This window comes from Natrix helvetica (genome assembly GCF_964273705.1).
Source record: "Natrix helvetica genome assembly, chromosome: 4".
In the NCBI taxonomy this organism is placed as follows: domain Eukaryota; kingdom Metazoa; phylum Chordata; class Lepidosauria; order Squamata; family Natricidae; genus Natrix; species Natrix helvetica.
This window is the reverse complement of record NC_138550.1, coordinates 94,176,302-94,193,092: the sequence shown is the minus strand read 5'-3', so window position 1 is coordinate 94,193,092 and position 16,791 is coordinate 94,176,302. Positions and strand designations below refer to the sequence as shown.

At 46.7% G+C, this 16,791-nt stretch overlaps 1 protein-coding gene across 1 annotated transcript in view; it reads right to left on the bottom strand.

Moving 5' to 3' along the window:
- LOC309392184 (uncharacterized protein) overlaps positions 1-12,500 on the bottom strand; it is a 30,220-nt gene extending 17,720 nt beyond the window's left edge. The window contains exons 1-8 of the mRNA XM_081953185.1: positions 11,978-12,500; positions 11,656-11,840; positions 10,637-10,774; positions 7,094-7,211; positions 4,119-4,261; positions 3,407-3,574; positions 2,014-2,409; positions 1,486-1,516 (exon numbers count right to left, since the gene is read on the bottom strand). Of these exons, the coding sequence (XP_081809311.1) occupies positions 1,486-1,516; positions 2,014-2,409; positions 3,407-3,574; positions 4,119-4,261; positions 7,094-7,211; positions 10,637-10,774; positions 11,656-11,823 (1,162 nt within the window). The 5' untranslated portion in view covers positions 11,824-11,840; positions 11,978-12,500. The remainder of the gene's footprint in view (positions 1-1,485; positions 1,517-2,013; positions 2,410-3,406; positions 3,575-4,118; positions 4,262-7,093; positions 7,212-10,636; positions 10,775-11,655; positions 11,841-11,977) is intronic.
- Between the last annotated feature and the right edge of the window lie 4,291 nt (positions 12,501-16,791).

The following is a 16,791-nucleotide window of genomic DNA, read 5'->3' as shown; positions in this document are numbered from 1 at the left end:
CCAGAGGCTTTATAAGGAGCCTCCCCCTCCCCCCACCCCGGAGGTCCTCCAGAGGCTTCATGAGCTTCTCTGAAGCCTCCGGAGCGCAAAAAACCAGCCCTACGGGCAAACCGGACATTCAGGAATGCACTTACGGTTTGCTCGGAGGTTCATTTTGACTGCTCCGGAGGCTTGAGGGAAGCGTCCTGAAGGTCCCTGAAATCTTCGGGACGCTCAAAACGACCCTCTGAACAAACCGGAAGTAACTTCCGGTTTGCTCGGAGGTTCATTTTGACTGCTCCGGAGGCTTCAGGGAATCCTCCTGAAGGTCCCTGAAGCCTCCGGAGGGCTTCCGGGAGGCGTGGGAGGCTGTTTTCACCCTCCCCAGGCTCCTATAAAGCCTCTGGAGCCTGGGGAGGATGAAAAAAGCGTGCAAAAAATGGGGTTGCGCCTGTAGTGTGCACATGCACACAGGGGGGGGGTCATGCATTGCATTATGGGTGCGGCACACCCGCACACGATCCCCCTGCATTCCCCCCATTTATGGCACGCAAGCCAAAAAAGGTTCACCATCACTGATATAGGTCATTTTTTCCTCTTGGTTTACCATAATTTTTAACTTGGTTTAGATATTCTGTTTATCCTTAACATGGAAATGAGTTTCATTTAGCTTCATAGAGTTGTATGATTCCAAAGAACAGCTATATTAATATACCGTAGTTTTGCAAAGATTCACTTCTGAGAACTAGTTCTGTCAACTTCAGCATATACATACAGAATCTTTATTTCTTTGTTGACCACACCTAGAGTACTGCATTCAGTTTTGGTCACCACACTATAAAAAGATGTTGAGACTCTAGAAAAAGTGCAGAGAAGAGCAACCAGGATGATTAGGGGACTGGAGGCGAAAACATATAAAGGACAGTGAGAGAAGGACCAGGGGAGACATGATAGCAGTTTTCCAATATTTGAGGGGCTGCCACAGAGAGGAGGCGGTCAAGCTATTTTCCAAAGCACCTGAAGGCTGGACAAGGAATAATGGATGGAAACTGACCAAGAAGAGATTCAACCTAGAAATAAGGAAAAACTTTCTGACAAGATTGGGTGAATGGATAAAACAGACTCAGGCTTTAGTGACAAACAACAGCTCTTCATTAGAAAACTATTTACAAATCCAGCACTGGCCTGTTTGACAACGGCTCGGCCAATCGGCTTTCAGTATTTTCCCGCTGGATCGGAGGACCTTGGTGGAACCTACCATTTGGCTGCCATTATGTAACACCCCTCCCCTCTTAATTGGACTGATCTGGCCTGTGATGTAGTCACACAGATAGGCGGGTCATTTAGAGACTTTCTCTGACCTGCGCAGTTCAGTTGGTGCTGGGACTTCGGTCAGGTTGGTTGGACTTGTTGCTTCTCTGGCTTCGCCTGTTGGAAGCTCTTGGAAACTTCCCCAGGGCGTGGCTGGAGTTTTTAGAGCCGGTTCATTCGAAACTCATTGCGCACCCCCAACTTCTCCAGCTAAATAGTCCAGTACCTTCGAAATTGAGAAGTCTATGGAAGGAGTTTAAAGGCCGTATTTTGCAACAAAAAGGGCATGCAGAGTTTGGAAGCTCTTGGAGTGCTGCTGGGGGGGGGAGGGGGTAAAAATGAGCAAAAAAGGGCCAGTTTTTGGAAAAAAAGGGGGGGCATGCAGAGGCTTTGGAAGAATTGTAGAGTACTCCTGGAGGCTGGGGGGAAACAGGCCCTTTTTTGCTCTTTTTTGCCCTCCCCAGCCCTCAGGAGCACTTTGCAAGCCTCCAAAACCCTCTGCACGGCCATTTTTTCAAAGGGGTCAGGGTTTCAGTAGGCCAAAAGTGCTGTATTCAGTGTAGAAGACACACCCAGATTTTCATCCTCTTTTTTGAGAGAAAAAGGTGCGTCTTATACTCCAAAAAATATGGTATTCGTGGCAATTTCCCCAAGCAGACAGAGAAAAATGTATTTGCTAGGATGCTGGAAGTTGATTTTATAACTTACTCTTTATGGAGTAGCAAATCTACCAAGGAAAAGTATAGTGTTTGTTGGATTATGACGGATGAAAAATAGGAAAGGATGGTCAGCATTAAAATTCTTCGGCAAGCGCAAACAACAAAGCTCATATGTTGCAGCAGTAGCTGCTGCTGCTTCAGTGCCCACTTCATTTACTTCCAGAAATGACTTGTGAACAATTTTAGACACATGGAGATCCTGGGATCCTGACATTCCAGACAAATTAGCCTTGCCACTGTCAGACACATCTAATAGCCCCAAGGCTGCAAAGTAAGATTTAAGATCATAGTTTTCTTCCAGCTGAAATTTAGGTAGATGTACATAGACATCCAGGCCAGAATTCATATTTTTGGACTGGGTCCATTCTTGCAGTTTTTCCAAAGTAAGCTGCTGCTCCAGCTGAAACGGCAAAGAAAGACAAGTAATTATTTTCATCACTATGCCACAATATTTCCATTTCAGCACAGAGAAATGTGTTGCTGAAAAACAGGACATCACTGACCTCAGTATGAATTAACTTGCAGAACCAGAGAGCACATTTTTCTAACCCAGACATGGCCTTTCTCTGAGTGCAAGATGGTTTCTGCCCCAGGCTAAACTATTTGCAGCTTTAACAGATGTTCAGAATGTAAAAAAATTCAATGCATCACACAAACCACAACTTTGTCCATTCATATGGGGGATCCTACTAGGTTTTTACCATATTTTTTGGAGTATAAGATGCTCCAAAGTATAAGATGCACCTAGCTTTTGGGGAGGAAAACAAGAAAAAAAAATCTGCCTCTGCCTCCCAGCAATTTGCCTCTTTGCAGTAAACAGCGTATTTCAGTTTCAATTTCACCACAGCCTGATTAGCACAAGCAGCTGATTGCCGCTTGGAATGGCCTCCTGATGATAAGCTGTTTCAGGCTGCAGGGATTGCCATTGCCTATTGCTGCCTCCGCATGCCCCATTTTCAGCTTCCACATGCCCTGTTTTCAGCCTCTACATGCCCCACTTTATGCCTGGGTGACAGGGATCGGAATGGGCGAAGAAAAGGGCCCACGGAGGCAGCAATAGGCAATGGCAATCCCTGCAACCTGAAACAGCTGATCATAGGGAGGCCGATCCAACCAACACTCAGCTGCTTGTGCTAATCAAGCTGTGCTAAAGCTGAAACTGAAACAGGCTGTTTGCTGTTTGTTGCAAGAAGGCAAATTGTTGGGAGGCAGAGGCCAAAGGGTGGAGCCGGTGGGGGGGCTGGACTACATTTGGTGTATAAGATGCGCCCAAATTTTCATTCTCTTTTGGAGGGAAAAGTGTGTCATATACTCTGAAAAATATGGTATGTGATATTTAGAATAATTTTGCTTAGGACAATGATTTTACAGCAATAGCAAGAAAACAACAGAATCACCTGTTCCAGGCCTGTGGAATTATCCTCAATGTTATCAGGCAAAAGGATTATCATGCTAAGATCCTTTCCCTTGTATGGCAGTTCCAGCACTTGACACTTGCATTCAGGGATATAACGAAAAGGAAGTTTCTCTTCCATAAACATCATCTTCACATTCTTCTTTTCTGTCTGCATTATTTTAAGAATATTACAGTGAGGAGTTTATCAAACAACAAAGAAATAAAGTTTCTCTACGTATTTGCTGAAATTGATAGAACTAGTTCTTGGAAGTGAATCTTTGCAAAACTATATTAATATAATTGTTCTTTGGAATTATGCAACTCTATTAAGCTAAATGAAATTCATTTCCAGGTAGGGATAAACAGAACATCTAAGCCAAATGAAAAAATAAACTAAGGGAAAAACCCTACCTATAGTATAAAAATAAATAAAAACTCCTTTATTGTTTTCCTTCATGTATTAGTGCAAATAAACAAATGACCCACTAAATTAAGTAAAGTATTTCAGAATGGAATTAGGTTTAACTTTGAGATTTGTAACTATTGATCAGACACAAAGGAACTGATAGAAGGCTGAAAAAAGATGAGTACAGATGAGTTAGGATTATGTGTTCAACGCTATCATAAAAGGTTGATGATGCTTCATGAGAGTAGCTATTGCTACACCTACCTAAACCACAAGCTGTTATAGAAGAGAGACAAAAAATATTTACCTTATTTAATCTAAAAGGCTTGTCTTCAGTATCTTTTTCTTTAAATGCCTTTGCCCAGTTGCCTTTAAAGTAGACAGCATTCACCAAAACCAATTTAGTCATTTCATTGATGGATCCTTCAGGTAACAACTCAGGGATTTTACCTTGACAGAGAAATTTCACTGTTAATTAGCTATGCCAAGAACTGAGACTTAAATATTATTATCAGTGAGACTAATCTACTGTAAATGCACTTGTTAAGTGTATATTTCCTCTTTGCAATTACTTATAAATAATTATCTTTTTAAAAAATCCTGAATTAGCAAAGGCTGCTGTAAATGGCCCTGACTGGCCATTTCTGTCAATGTGCTACATCTCCAGAATAAAAAAAAACAATCTAGAGCTGGAAGGAAGCCTAGAGGTCATCTAGTCTAACCCCCTGTTCAAGCAGGAGACTATTTCAGATAAGTGACTGTCTAGTGCAGTGATGCCGAACCTTTTTGCCTCGTGGGCCAAAAGCGGGGGAAGCGCAGTGGGGTCATGCGAGGGCATGCCACACCCATAATGCTATGCGCACAACCCCAGCGCGCATGCACGCCCAACCAGCACTCCCCCGTTTTTGGCGTTCTTTTTTCACCCTCCCCAGGCTCCAGAGGTTTTATAGGAGACTGAGGAAGGTGAAAACATTCTTCCCCTCACCCCACGCCGAGGCCCTCCAGAGGCTTCAGGAGCTTCCCAAACCGGAACTTCGGGAACGTTTGCTCATAGGGTGACTTCCAGTTTGCTCATAGGGTCGTTTTTTGCCCTCTGGAGCCTTTAGGGAAGCTCTGGAGGGCTAAAACCAGCCTTTCGAGCAAACTGGAAGTGTGCTCCTGAACTACCAGTTAAACCGCATAGGGCCGGTTTTTCACGCTCTGGAGGCTTCAAAATAGCCTCCAAAGAAGACCAAGTCAGCTAGCCAGCACGCGCATGTGTGCTGGCCAGCTGACAGGGCAACGCCTCGCATGCCCTGATAAATGGCTCCATGTACCACCTTTGGCACGTGTGCCATAGGTGTGCCATCACGGGTCTAGTCTTTTCTTAAAAACCTCCAGTGATGAAGCAGCTACAACTTCTGAAGGCAAGCTGTTCCACTGGTTAATTGTCCTCACTGTTAGAAAGTTTGTCCTTAATTCCAGGTTGCTTCCCTCCTGGATTAGTTTCCATCCATTGTTTCTTGTCCTGCCTGAAGGTGCTTTGGTAAATAATTTGACTCCCTCCTCTTTGTGGCAACCTCTCAATTACTGGAATCCTGCTGCACATAGCTCTTGGTGCTGCCACCGCGAGGCAGGTGTTGAATGGATGGCCTGGCTCAGGAGTGGGTTTCAGCTGGCGTTACTGCCAGTTCGATCGTGCACTTTGCGTGCATGCGCAGTTCAATGGAAATTGTTCTGCACATGGTGCAGAACTCAAAAAAAAGATGGCGGCAGTGGCAGAGGACATGGTCAGCCTGGGTCGCTGCTGGTTCTGCAGCCGAGGCTGACATACTATTATTGGTTGAGCCGAACCGGGCTGAACTAGTAGGAACCCACTTCTGGCCCGACTGTGGGGGCCCTGAGGTAAGTTGGTGTGGGTGCATGGGGCAGCTCCATCACCCCACCTAGCCTCTTGGCCACAGCACCATGAGCAACCAGACCAGGGGTGGGTTCCTTCCAGTTCTAACCTCTTCTATAGAAGAGGTTCCACAAATCTACAGTGCCGTTTAGATCCGGTTCCAGCTCCCTCCCCCCGCACATCCGCACATCATCAAGATGAAGAGCGAGAGGAGGAATTCTGGGAGTTGAAGTCCACAAGTCTTAAAGCTGTCAAGTTTGAACACCCATGGGGGTTTTTTTCTAAGGGGTTAGGGGTGCAAAGGTCTTGTAACTTGACAGCTTTAAGTCCTGCACACTTCAATGCCAGAGTTCCTGAGCCAACGTGACTGGAGGAGAATTTCTGGGACTTGAAGTCTACAAGTCTTAAAGTTGTCAATTTTGAACACCCCTGGGGTTTTTTTTCTAAAGGGTTAGGTGTGCGAGGGTCTTGTAACTTGACAGCTTTAAGACTTCAAGTGCCAGTTTCTGAGCCAACATTTTGGTTACTAAGCAAGAGCGTTGTTAAGTGATTTTCACCACATTTTACAGGTTGGCCACGCCCACCCAGTCACATGGCCAGCAAGCCACTTTCACCCGCTCACATGGCCGGCAAGCCACTCCCACAAAGCAAGCCACACCTACAGAAGAGGTTCTAAAAAATTTTGAAACCCACCACTGAACCAGACAAAACGGGTGGGCGGTCAGCTGTGCAGACTCTTAAGGCTTATGGGCTTATTTTGGCGGCAGGGCTTATTTTCAGGGAAACAGGGTACACAGAGGGGTGGGGAAGGGGAAAAGGGAAGAGAGGATAGCAAAGAAATAAAGGCAGTGACTTCTGACTCCCGACACCCTCTGTTGCAATAGAATGAAGCATTAACATTGAACCTTAACTTTTACTTTTCTATAAAGGTACAAACTAGAAACTTCTATACAGACAAATCAATCTAATCAATAAGTATCTGTGGATTATTCTCAGCCTTTGTTTTTCATCAGACTTGTTATGAGAACCCAAAATACCATATATCAAGTTACTGGCTGCAGACTGGATCCTTTCTTAACCACTTTACAACCACTGTTCTGTAAGACTAGCTGCTGAAAACTATTGTTTTGTTTTCTCTTTTATCAATTCCTGAAATTGGTATTTGATGGCAGCATTGTGGCAAATAAAAGTAAGGGTTTGACTACCATGGGGATCAGTGCTGTCAAACTCATGGCCCATGGGCCGGATGCGTCATGCTCTGGCCACGCCCATTCCTGGTTTAGCGAAGGAGGGGAAAGTCCCGATTTGTCATGTGATGCCACCATGATGACAAGAGTCTGACACTCTTGAGGTAGACCCCAAAAAAGATAAAAATATTGTTAATTTTTTAAAAAAAATCTCACCTTCAGTCTGCTGTTCAACCCATTGGTTAATTTCCTTTTTTGCCTTGCCTGGAGCATTTGAGAAGTCCACCGTGGATAATTCAGCTTCATACATATTCTTGGTGCCAGTCAAGAAATCCTAGCAAAATGAGACATATAATATTTGTAAATGAAAAAGTAAATCATAAAATTGTAAAATAAATAGAATTATTATGGATAGCAAGAAAGGAAACATTTACAATGAATGAATGAATGGAATTATCTCCAATCAGTTAAAGATTCAATCAACCTGTAAAATTGCATATTTCAAAACCGTGATGGAATGTGGATATTCCATCACAGCTTTGATATTCATAAATGATAAAATAAATAGAATTATTATGGATAGCAAGAAGGGAAGCATTCACAATAAATAAATAAATAAAATCATCTCCAATCAATTAAAAATTCAATGAACCTGTACAACTGCATATTTCAAAGCTGTGATGGAATGTGGACCTGGAGAAGCAGTGAGATGTGAGGTGGGGGAAGCTTAGCAAAATACCAAGTTTTCCCAGAGAGGGACGCCCAGATTAAGAGGCTGTGCAGTCCCAATATGGAAGGGGAAGAGGTTCAGGGTAGCCACACCCTGGAATCTCTCAGGATATAGTAGGTTAGATTGCCGCCCTGTTCCGGGTGACCCGCTCCCTTCTGTCTCAGAGGCCGCGGGAAGCCCCTCTACAGTGCAGGGCAGAGGAATTTGGGAAATATCTGCAGGATAAAATTGCTCAAATCCGGAGGGAATGGGTCCCTTTCAGTGGTCTAGTGGAGATGCCCGAGGTGAGTCTTGAGAGACCACTCTGGGACGAGTTTGACTCGGTTGCCATCGAGGATTTGGATAGGTTACGTGGACGTCTGCGACCTACCACATGTTCATTGGACCCATGTCCCTCCTGGCTTGTACTGGCATCCTGGGAGGTTACACGCGACTGGCTCCTGGGCCTAGTGAATGCTTCGTTGGGCGAGGGGTCTCTGCCGGCCGCCTTGAAAGAGGCGGTTGTGAGACCCTTACTCAAGAAGCCTTCCCTGGACCCAACGGAGCTAGCCAATTATCGTCCAGTCTCCAACCTTCCCTTCTTAGCGAAGGTAGTAGAGAGTGTGGTGGCCCAACAGTTTCCACGTCACCTGGAGGAAAATGATTATCTAGACCCGTGCCAGTCTGGCTTCCGACCCGGGCACAGCACGGAGACGGCCTTGGTCGCGTTGGTTGATGATCTCTGGAGGGCCAGAGATAGGGGTTGTTCCTCTATCCTGGTCCTATTAGATCTCTCGGCGGCTTTCGATACCATCGACCGTAGTATCCTACTGCACCGGCTGGAGGGGTTGGGGGTTAGGGGCACCGTTTTATGGTGGTTCGGCTCCTACCTCTCCGGCCGGACGCAACGTGTGTTGGCAGGGGAGCAGAGATCGACCCTGAGCCCCCTCACTTGTGGGGTGCCACAGGGGTCGGTCCTCTCGCCACTCCTGTTCAACACATACATGAAACCGCTGGGCAAGATCATGGTTTTCCGGGTGCGTTTCAAGGTGCTGATTACCATCTTTAAAGCGCTCCATGGCACGGGACCTAGTTACTTGCGGGATCGCATCCTCCCACATACATCCCTGCGGCCAATACGCTCACACAGGGAGGGACTTCTCCTGGTGCCATCCACTGGACAATGCCGGCGGGCGACACCGAGGAGTAGGGCCTTCTCTGTGATGGGCCCAACCCTCTGGAATGACCTCCCCCCCGACATTAGAACCACTTCTGACCTCCGCTCCTTCCGGCAAAAACTGAAGACTCACCTGTTCCGATTAGCAGGCCTGGCATAATTCAACTGTCCCTCCTGGCAAACGTACTATATCTGGTTATTTTAGGGGTTTTTTAATTTACTGTATTTGTTTTTAGGGGTTTGAATTTATTTTATATCTGCTTTGTAGAGTTCTTTTAACGGCATTTTAACCTCCTCCATGTCAACTGTCAACTGTACATATTTAATTTTATTGTATCTTGTTATATTTTGTATGAACTGTACACCGCCCCGAGTCCCTTTCGGGAGAGGGGGCGGTCTAGAAGCATTAAATTAAATTAAAAAATTAAATTCGTGGCTTTGGGGTGGGATATCATCTGTACGCTGATGATAATCAGCTGTACATTTCCACCCCGAACCACCCCAACGAGGCCATCAAAATAATGTCCCGATGCTTGGAAGCCGTACGGGTCTGGATGGGTGACAACCGACTCAAACTCAACCCCTCCAAGACGGAGTGGCTGTGGCTTCCGGCCCCCCGTTTCAACCAGTTGCTTCCATCTCTGGCCATCGGGGGTGAGCAACTGGCCCCCATGGAGCGGGTGCGCAATTTGGGCGTCCTCCTGGATGCCCGGCTGTCCATGGATGACCATGTAACAGCCGTGGCAAGGGGGGCATTCCACCAGGTCCGCCTGGTGCGCCAATTGCGCCCCTTATTGGACCGGGATGCCTTACGCACAGTCACCCATGCGCTGGTGACGTCTCGCCTAGACTACTGCAATGCTCTCTACATGGGGCTTCCCTTGAGATGCACTCGGAGACTACAGTTGGTCCAGAATGCGGCCGCGCGGGTGATTATGGGGAGTACTAGGTACTCCCATGTAACACCTCTCCTGCGCGAGCTGCACTGGCTTCCTGTGGTCTATCGGGTGCATTTCAAGGTTTTGATTACGATCTTCAAAGCGCTCCATGGCACAGGACCTAGTTACCTGCGGGATAGCATCCTGCCCCATACATCCCTACGACCAATCCGCTCGCACAGAGAGGGACTTCTCCGGGTGCCGTCCACTAAACAGTGTCGGGGGGCGACACCCAGGAGCAGGGCCTTCTCTGTGATGGGCCCAGCCCTTTGGAATGACCTCCCCCTTGACATCAGGATTACCTCCGATCTCCGCTCCTTCCGTGTAAAGCTCAAGACCCACCTTTTTCAATTATCTGGCCTGGCTCAACCATAGTTTCATCCTATTCCTCCTGACAGCCTTTTTTAAATTTGTAATTTTTAATGTGGGGTATTTTAATTGCTAATTTTATTACTATTATTGTATGTATTTAATGGCTGTTACCTCCTCCGTGTATGTGTATGTGTTTATGTGTATGTTTATATGTATATATGTATGTGCTTTTATTGTACGCCGCCCCGAGTCCCTTGTGGAGAGGGAGCGGCTAACAAATTAAATATTATTATTATTATTATTATTATTATTATTATTATTATTATTATTATTATTATTATTATTATTATTATTATTATTATTATTATTATGGCTATAATCTTCATTTGGCCAGATTCTGTCCATTAGGTATAAGAATATAAATAAAGGGATGTGGTTGGGTCTCACAGTATAATCTTTGGGCTGGGGTGATTATAGCAGACCTTATTAAGAGAGATTAAAGATTCACTTTAAGCAAACTGTATTGATGACTATCATAGTCTAATAAAATTTGAAATTCATCTATAAAGCCATTCTGATGACCTATATATTATTGATGTTTATTTATTTAGCAATCTACTTACAGACAAAAAGTTGAAAGTTTTTTCTCCATACAACCTATTAGCAAGTTTCAGAATGTAGGGTGCATTGCTCCGGTTTATTTTAGCATTGAGTGTGTGAAATAATGAATGAAGATCTTCAACTCCCTCAAAACGAAGTGTCTGCAAGGAAAAGATAAGTCTTAACTTAGTACCAATAAGAATTGGTTAGTTCAAAAATAATTTTGTCTAACAACAATGGAGACATTTCAGAAATCTGCATAATTGCAGGTAGAAAGCATATATAAACAAATAGTACGATGGATCATCTTTGCAAACATATATTTCATTTTAAAAGAGGCAAATACAGTATCTAAGATTAATACAATGGCCGTGTGCTTGAAAATTTTAGCATAGCAGAAAATGGCATGGGTCTATATGCTGAGTTTGCTTGAGACATGGCAAAAATAAAGAGCATTACTTCTTTGTATGTCTTTGTATATCAATTTTGTTCTTACATCCTTATTCCATACACGTTGGACTATATGTAGAAAATATAAACCAAGGATTTTCAAACTTTCTCAGAGTGTAACCTGTCAGTTAAAAATACAATTCCAAGAACATCTGATCAATAGGCCAACTTTAGTGATAGAAAATTATCTATCTATCTATCTATCTATCTATCTATCTATCTATCTATCTATCTATCTATCTATCTATCTATCTATCTATCTATCCATCCATCCATCCATCCATCCATCCATTCATCTCTCTATCACCTTTATTCTCTTGAGAATTGTTTGTTCAGCAGATCACTAGTAAAACCCTGGAGTAAATCACGAAAGAAGCAACATTACCGATCATGTGTCTTACTGAATTTTTGGAAGTCCTAACGAAATCTAGCGATATACTTAACCCATTTTAAGTTGATGATTCATCTCTAAACTAGAGGCGATCTTTCAAATATACAGCACTTAAAGTACAACTCTCCTTAACAAAACAGCCACAAATCCTCCTAGCAGCCGTATTACAGTAACTAATATGCCAGAAAAATATCTGCTGACCTTCAAGAGTTCCGAGGCTGTGTTACCCCGGGCCCCTAAGATGATCATGGCCAGGGCGGACGATAAACTGAACGGAGAAAAGAAAAGGTTGCCGGTTGGATGGGCTTCCTTCAACTTTTGGAAAAGATCCAGAGCAAACTGCGAGTTTGCATTAGCCAGTTTATCCATAGTGACGAACGGGAAAGCTTGAAAACAAGCAAAAAGAAAGACAATTATTTCTGAGGCACCTTTGAAATCATAGCACCAATCCCGAGCAACGTCCACCGGAGACCAAGCACAAGCTTTCAACGGCAACAAGCGACGCTGCGGGACCCGCCCTTACCTGCCGAGAGAAGACCAGCGCCGATGATGAAGGTGGGTTGGATGCACAGAGAGTCACAGCCGCACAGATCCCGGGTCTTGACGTTGCGAGGAAGGTCTCTGGAGCTGGCAAGACGGCAAAGCCCTGGTACTCACTCAGACTTTCATCGGCTGGTAGGGGAAGAGTTCTGAACCAGGCAGGCTTCGAGAGTTGGAAGGTGTGAGAGGAGCGAGAGGAGGAGGAGGAAGGGTGGGCTTTCTATCAATTTGCCCACATCAGCACAGTGCATCCAGTACCGCACTTAGTCCACCCGCCCCAGCTGCACAAACTCGTTGAACCGAAAGGGAGGGAGAGGAGAGGAAGGGGGGAAAGGGGGAGGGAGGGAAGGGAAACCGAAAGGAGCAGCAGAAGCCAGAGGGGGTGAAAAACCTACTGGAGAGAACTTCCTCTTAAAGGCACCGATATATATATATATACAGTATATGTAGTCTTGTCAGGAAGTTAGGAAAGCAAAGAGTCAGAATGAACAAAGATAGTCAAAGGTAATAATAATAAAAGTTTCTTTCAACATATAAATAACAAGGGGGGGGGTGAAAATCAAGGAAACTGTCCCCTATAGAGAGAAGACCGCAAAGGAAGTAACAGGCAGCAGAAAGCAGCAGAGCTGCTTATCTCATTCTTTGCATCCAGTCTTCATGCAAAAAGAAATATAGATCCACCTACCAAAAACAACTGTAAAAGACAGCCTGGAAATATAAGTTAAAATAAGCAAAAAAAAAAAAAAAAAAAAGAGAACACCTGTCTGATCTCAATGAATTTAAATCACTGCACCCTGACAGATTCTTCCCAGAGTTCTAAAGGATCTGACAGATGTCATCTCAGAACTACTGTATCATATCTTTCAAAAATCCTGGAGCATTGGGGAACTACCAGAGGACTGGAAAAGAGCTGATGTGGTTCCCATCTTCAAAAAAGGAAAAAAAAACAGATCCAGGAAAGTGCAAACCAATCACCCTAACACCAATACCAGGGAAGATACTGGAAAAAACTAATGAAAAAACAGATCTTTGAACATCTAGAATGCTGTGGACATAGTATACTTAGACTTCAGCAAGGCTTTCAATGAAGTAGACCACAACCCACTTCTTGGTAATCTTTGAAAAATTGGGATAGATAGCATCGCCATCAAATGGATTTGTAACTGGCTAACAAACCATAATCAACAAATAGTCCTGAACTGTACTATGTCTACATGATGGAAGTAAGCAACAGGGTATCACAAGGTTCCATTTTAGGCCCAGTACCCTTCAATATCTTCATAAACAACTTAGATGAGGGAATAGAAGGGGAACTTACCAAATTTTCAGGTGATACTACAATAATGTAGAGAAAAGTAAATGCTTACACTTAGGCAAGAAAAACCAAAAGTACACATATTTTTGGAAACCAGGCTTCAGCAGCTTTGCAAGGGATCTTGTTGTCTTAGTGGACAACCAATTAAATATGAGCCAACAGTGTGCAGTGGCAGCAAAAAAAAAAAACAATGTAATCCTCAATTGCATTAACAGAGGCATTTAATTTTATTTATTTTATTTATTTATTTTTATTTCACTTATAGACCGCCCCCTCTCCCGGAGAGGACTCGGGGCGGTGTACAGTCACTAAAATACGTTGTAAAATACATACATAAAACAGTTAAATAATTAAATACGTAGGTGAAGGAGGTTGTGAGACTGTAATAGAATAATAAATATAATACGTTAAAAGCCTATTAAAACCCCAAACCCAATTAAAATAAATAAATCCCGGGAGGTAAAACTAAGAAAGTGCCAGGCCAGCTGATTGAAATAGGTGAGTCTTTAACTTTTGCCGGAAGGAACGGAGGTCGGTGGTAGTTCGAATGTCTGGGGGGAGGTCATTCCAGAGGGTTGGGCCCATCACAGAGAAGGATCTACTCCTAGGTGTCGCCCGCTGGCATTGCCTAGCAGACGGCACCAGGAGGAGCCCCTGCCTGTGTGAGCGGATAGGTCGCAGGGACGTGTGTGGTAGGATGCGATCCTGCAGATAACTAGGTCCTCTGCCATGGAGCGCTTTAAAGATGGTGATCAATACCTTGAAACGCACCCGAAAGGCCACAGGTAGCCAGTGCAGCTCGCGCAGGAGAGGTGTTACGTGGGAGTAACGGGTACTTCCCATAATAACCCACGCGGCTGCGTTCTGAACTAGCTGCAGTCTCCGGATGCGTCCAAAGGGAAGCCCCATGTAGAGGGCATTGCAGTAGTCCAGGCGAGACGTCACCAGCGCATGAGTGACCGTGCGCAGGGCACTCCGGTCCAGTAGGGGGCGCAATTGGCGCACCAGGCGAACCTGGTGGAATGCCCCCCTTGCCACGGCTGCCACATGGTCCTCCATTGACAGCCGGGCATCAAGGAGGACACCCAAATTGCGCGCCCGCTCCACAGGGGACAACTGTTCGCCCCCTATGGCCAGCGATGGAGTCAGCTGGCTGAACCGAGGTGCCGGCAACCACAGCCACTCGGTCTTGGAGGGGTTGAGTTTGAGTCTGTTGTCCCCCATCCAGACCCCGACGGCTTCCAAACACCGGGACATCACTTCGACAGCCTCGTTGGGGTGGTTTGGGGTTGAAATATACAGCTGAGTATCATCAGCGTAGAGATGGTACTCAACCCCAAAACCACGGATGATCTCACCCAGCGGCTTCACATATGCGTTGAACAGGAGAGGCGAGAGGACCGACCCCTGTGGCACCCCACAAGTGAGTGGCCTCAGGGACGACCTCTGTCCCCCTGTCAACACACATTGCTTCCGGTCGGAGAGGTAGGAGCCGAACCACCGCAAAACGGTGCCTCCGACTCCCATCCCCTCCAACCGGCGCAATAGGATACCATGGTCGATGGTATCAAAAGCCACCGAGAGGTCTAATAGGACCAGGATAGAGGAGCAACCCCTATCTCTGGCCCTCCAGAGATCATCGACCAACGCGACCAAGGCTGTCTCGGTGCTGTGCCCGGGTCGGAAGCCGGACTGGCGTGGGTCTAGATAGTCGGATTCGTCTAGGTGTCGCGGGAACTGCTGCGCCACCACATTCTCAACAACCTTCGCCACGAAGGGGAGGTTGGAGACTGGACGATAGTTAGCTAGCTCCATTGGGTCGAGCGAAGGCCTCTTGAGCAAGGGTCTCACCACCGCCTCTTTCAAGGCGGTTGGTAAGTATCCCTCACCCAGTGATGCGCTCACCAGGCCCAGGAGCCAGCCTCGTGTCACCTCCCAGGCTGCCAGTACCAGCCAGGAGGGGCACGGGTCCGTTAAACAAGTGGTGGGTCGCAGCCGTCCACGCAACCTGTCCAAATCCTCGGGGGCAACAGAGTCAAACTCCTCCCAGAATGGTCTCTCAAGACTCGCTGTTGGCGGCTCGTCTGGTCCACTGACGGAGGTCCACCCGCTCTGGATCTGATCGATTTTGTCCTGAAGATATTCCCCAAACTCCTCTGCTCTACCCTGTAAGGGTGTCTCCCGCGCCCTCTGCGATAAAAGGGAGCGAGTCACCCTAAACAGGGCGGCAGGGCGGTTATCCGCGGACGCAATAAGAGCAGCACAATGTCTACGTTTGGCCGCTCTTATTGCCACAAGGTAAGTCCGCAAATAGGCTCTTACCTATGTTCGGTCAGATTCGGAGCGTGAGGACCTCCACCTGCTCTCTAGACGTCTCCTGTGGCGCTTCATCACCCTAAGCTCCTCAGTGAACCAAGGAGCCCGGGTGGGTCGATGCCGCAGGAGAGGTCGCAAAGGCGCAACCCGGTCCAAGGCCCCAGTCGTCGCCCTATTCCAGGCAGTCACTAGGTCCTCGGAGCGGGAGCGGGACAAGGCTACAGGAATTGGCCCAAGCTCCGTCTGGAATCTATCAGATTCCATCAGGTGCCTGGGGCGGTACCAGTTTATAGAGTCTGGTTCCGCCTCCTCGCGGTGGGGGATAGCGCCAGGGAAGTCCAGCCGGAGGGATGAGTGGTCTGACCATGACAGGGGCGTGATGACTAAATCCCCTATTCCCAGATCACTCGTCCACTGTTCAGATACAAAAATGAGGTCCAGTGTGTGGCCCCCTTCGTGAGTGGGGCCCTGCACTAATTGGGTCAGGTCCATGGCCGTCATGGAAGCCATGAACTCCCGGGCCACCTCGGAAGCCGCTCCCATTGACGGCAAGTTGAAGTCCCCCATGACCAAGAGTCTGGGAGTCTCAACTGCCGTCGCTGAGATTAGCTCGAGGAGCTCGGGCAGGGCTGCTGATGCATAGCGAGGAGCCAAGTATACAATCAGCAAGCCCCACTGCCTCCCTGGGCCCCAGTTCACACCAAGGGACTCACACCCGGGTATCTGAGGGACAGTGAACTCCCTCGGCTCTAAACATTCCCGCATAACCACCGCCACCCCTCCACCCTTACCCAGGGCCCGAGGCTGATGGAATGCACGGAAACCCGGTGGGCACATTTCCACGAGGGGTAAACCACCCTCGTGGCCCAGCCAGGTCTCCGTTATCCCTGCAAGGTCTAGCTCCCCCTCTGAGATCAACTCATTAATGAGGGGGGCCTTGTTGGTGACAGACCTTGCGTTGCAAAGCATCAGCCGCAGGCCTTGGCTCTGTATGACCTGTCCACCTAGACTGCAGGGGTTGGTACAAGCGACCGGGCGTAACCAACAGCCACGGTCTCCCAACCGACCTTGAGATCTTATCCTGTCCTCGCATCCCCTCCTCCCCGCGACCGTTGTAATAGGACAACCCTCTGCTTTAGTGACAAGAGCACTAATACCACTCTACA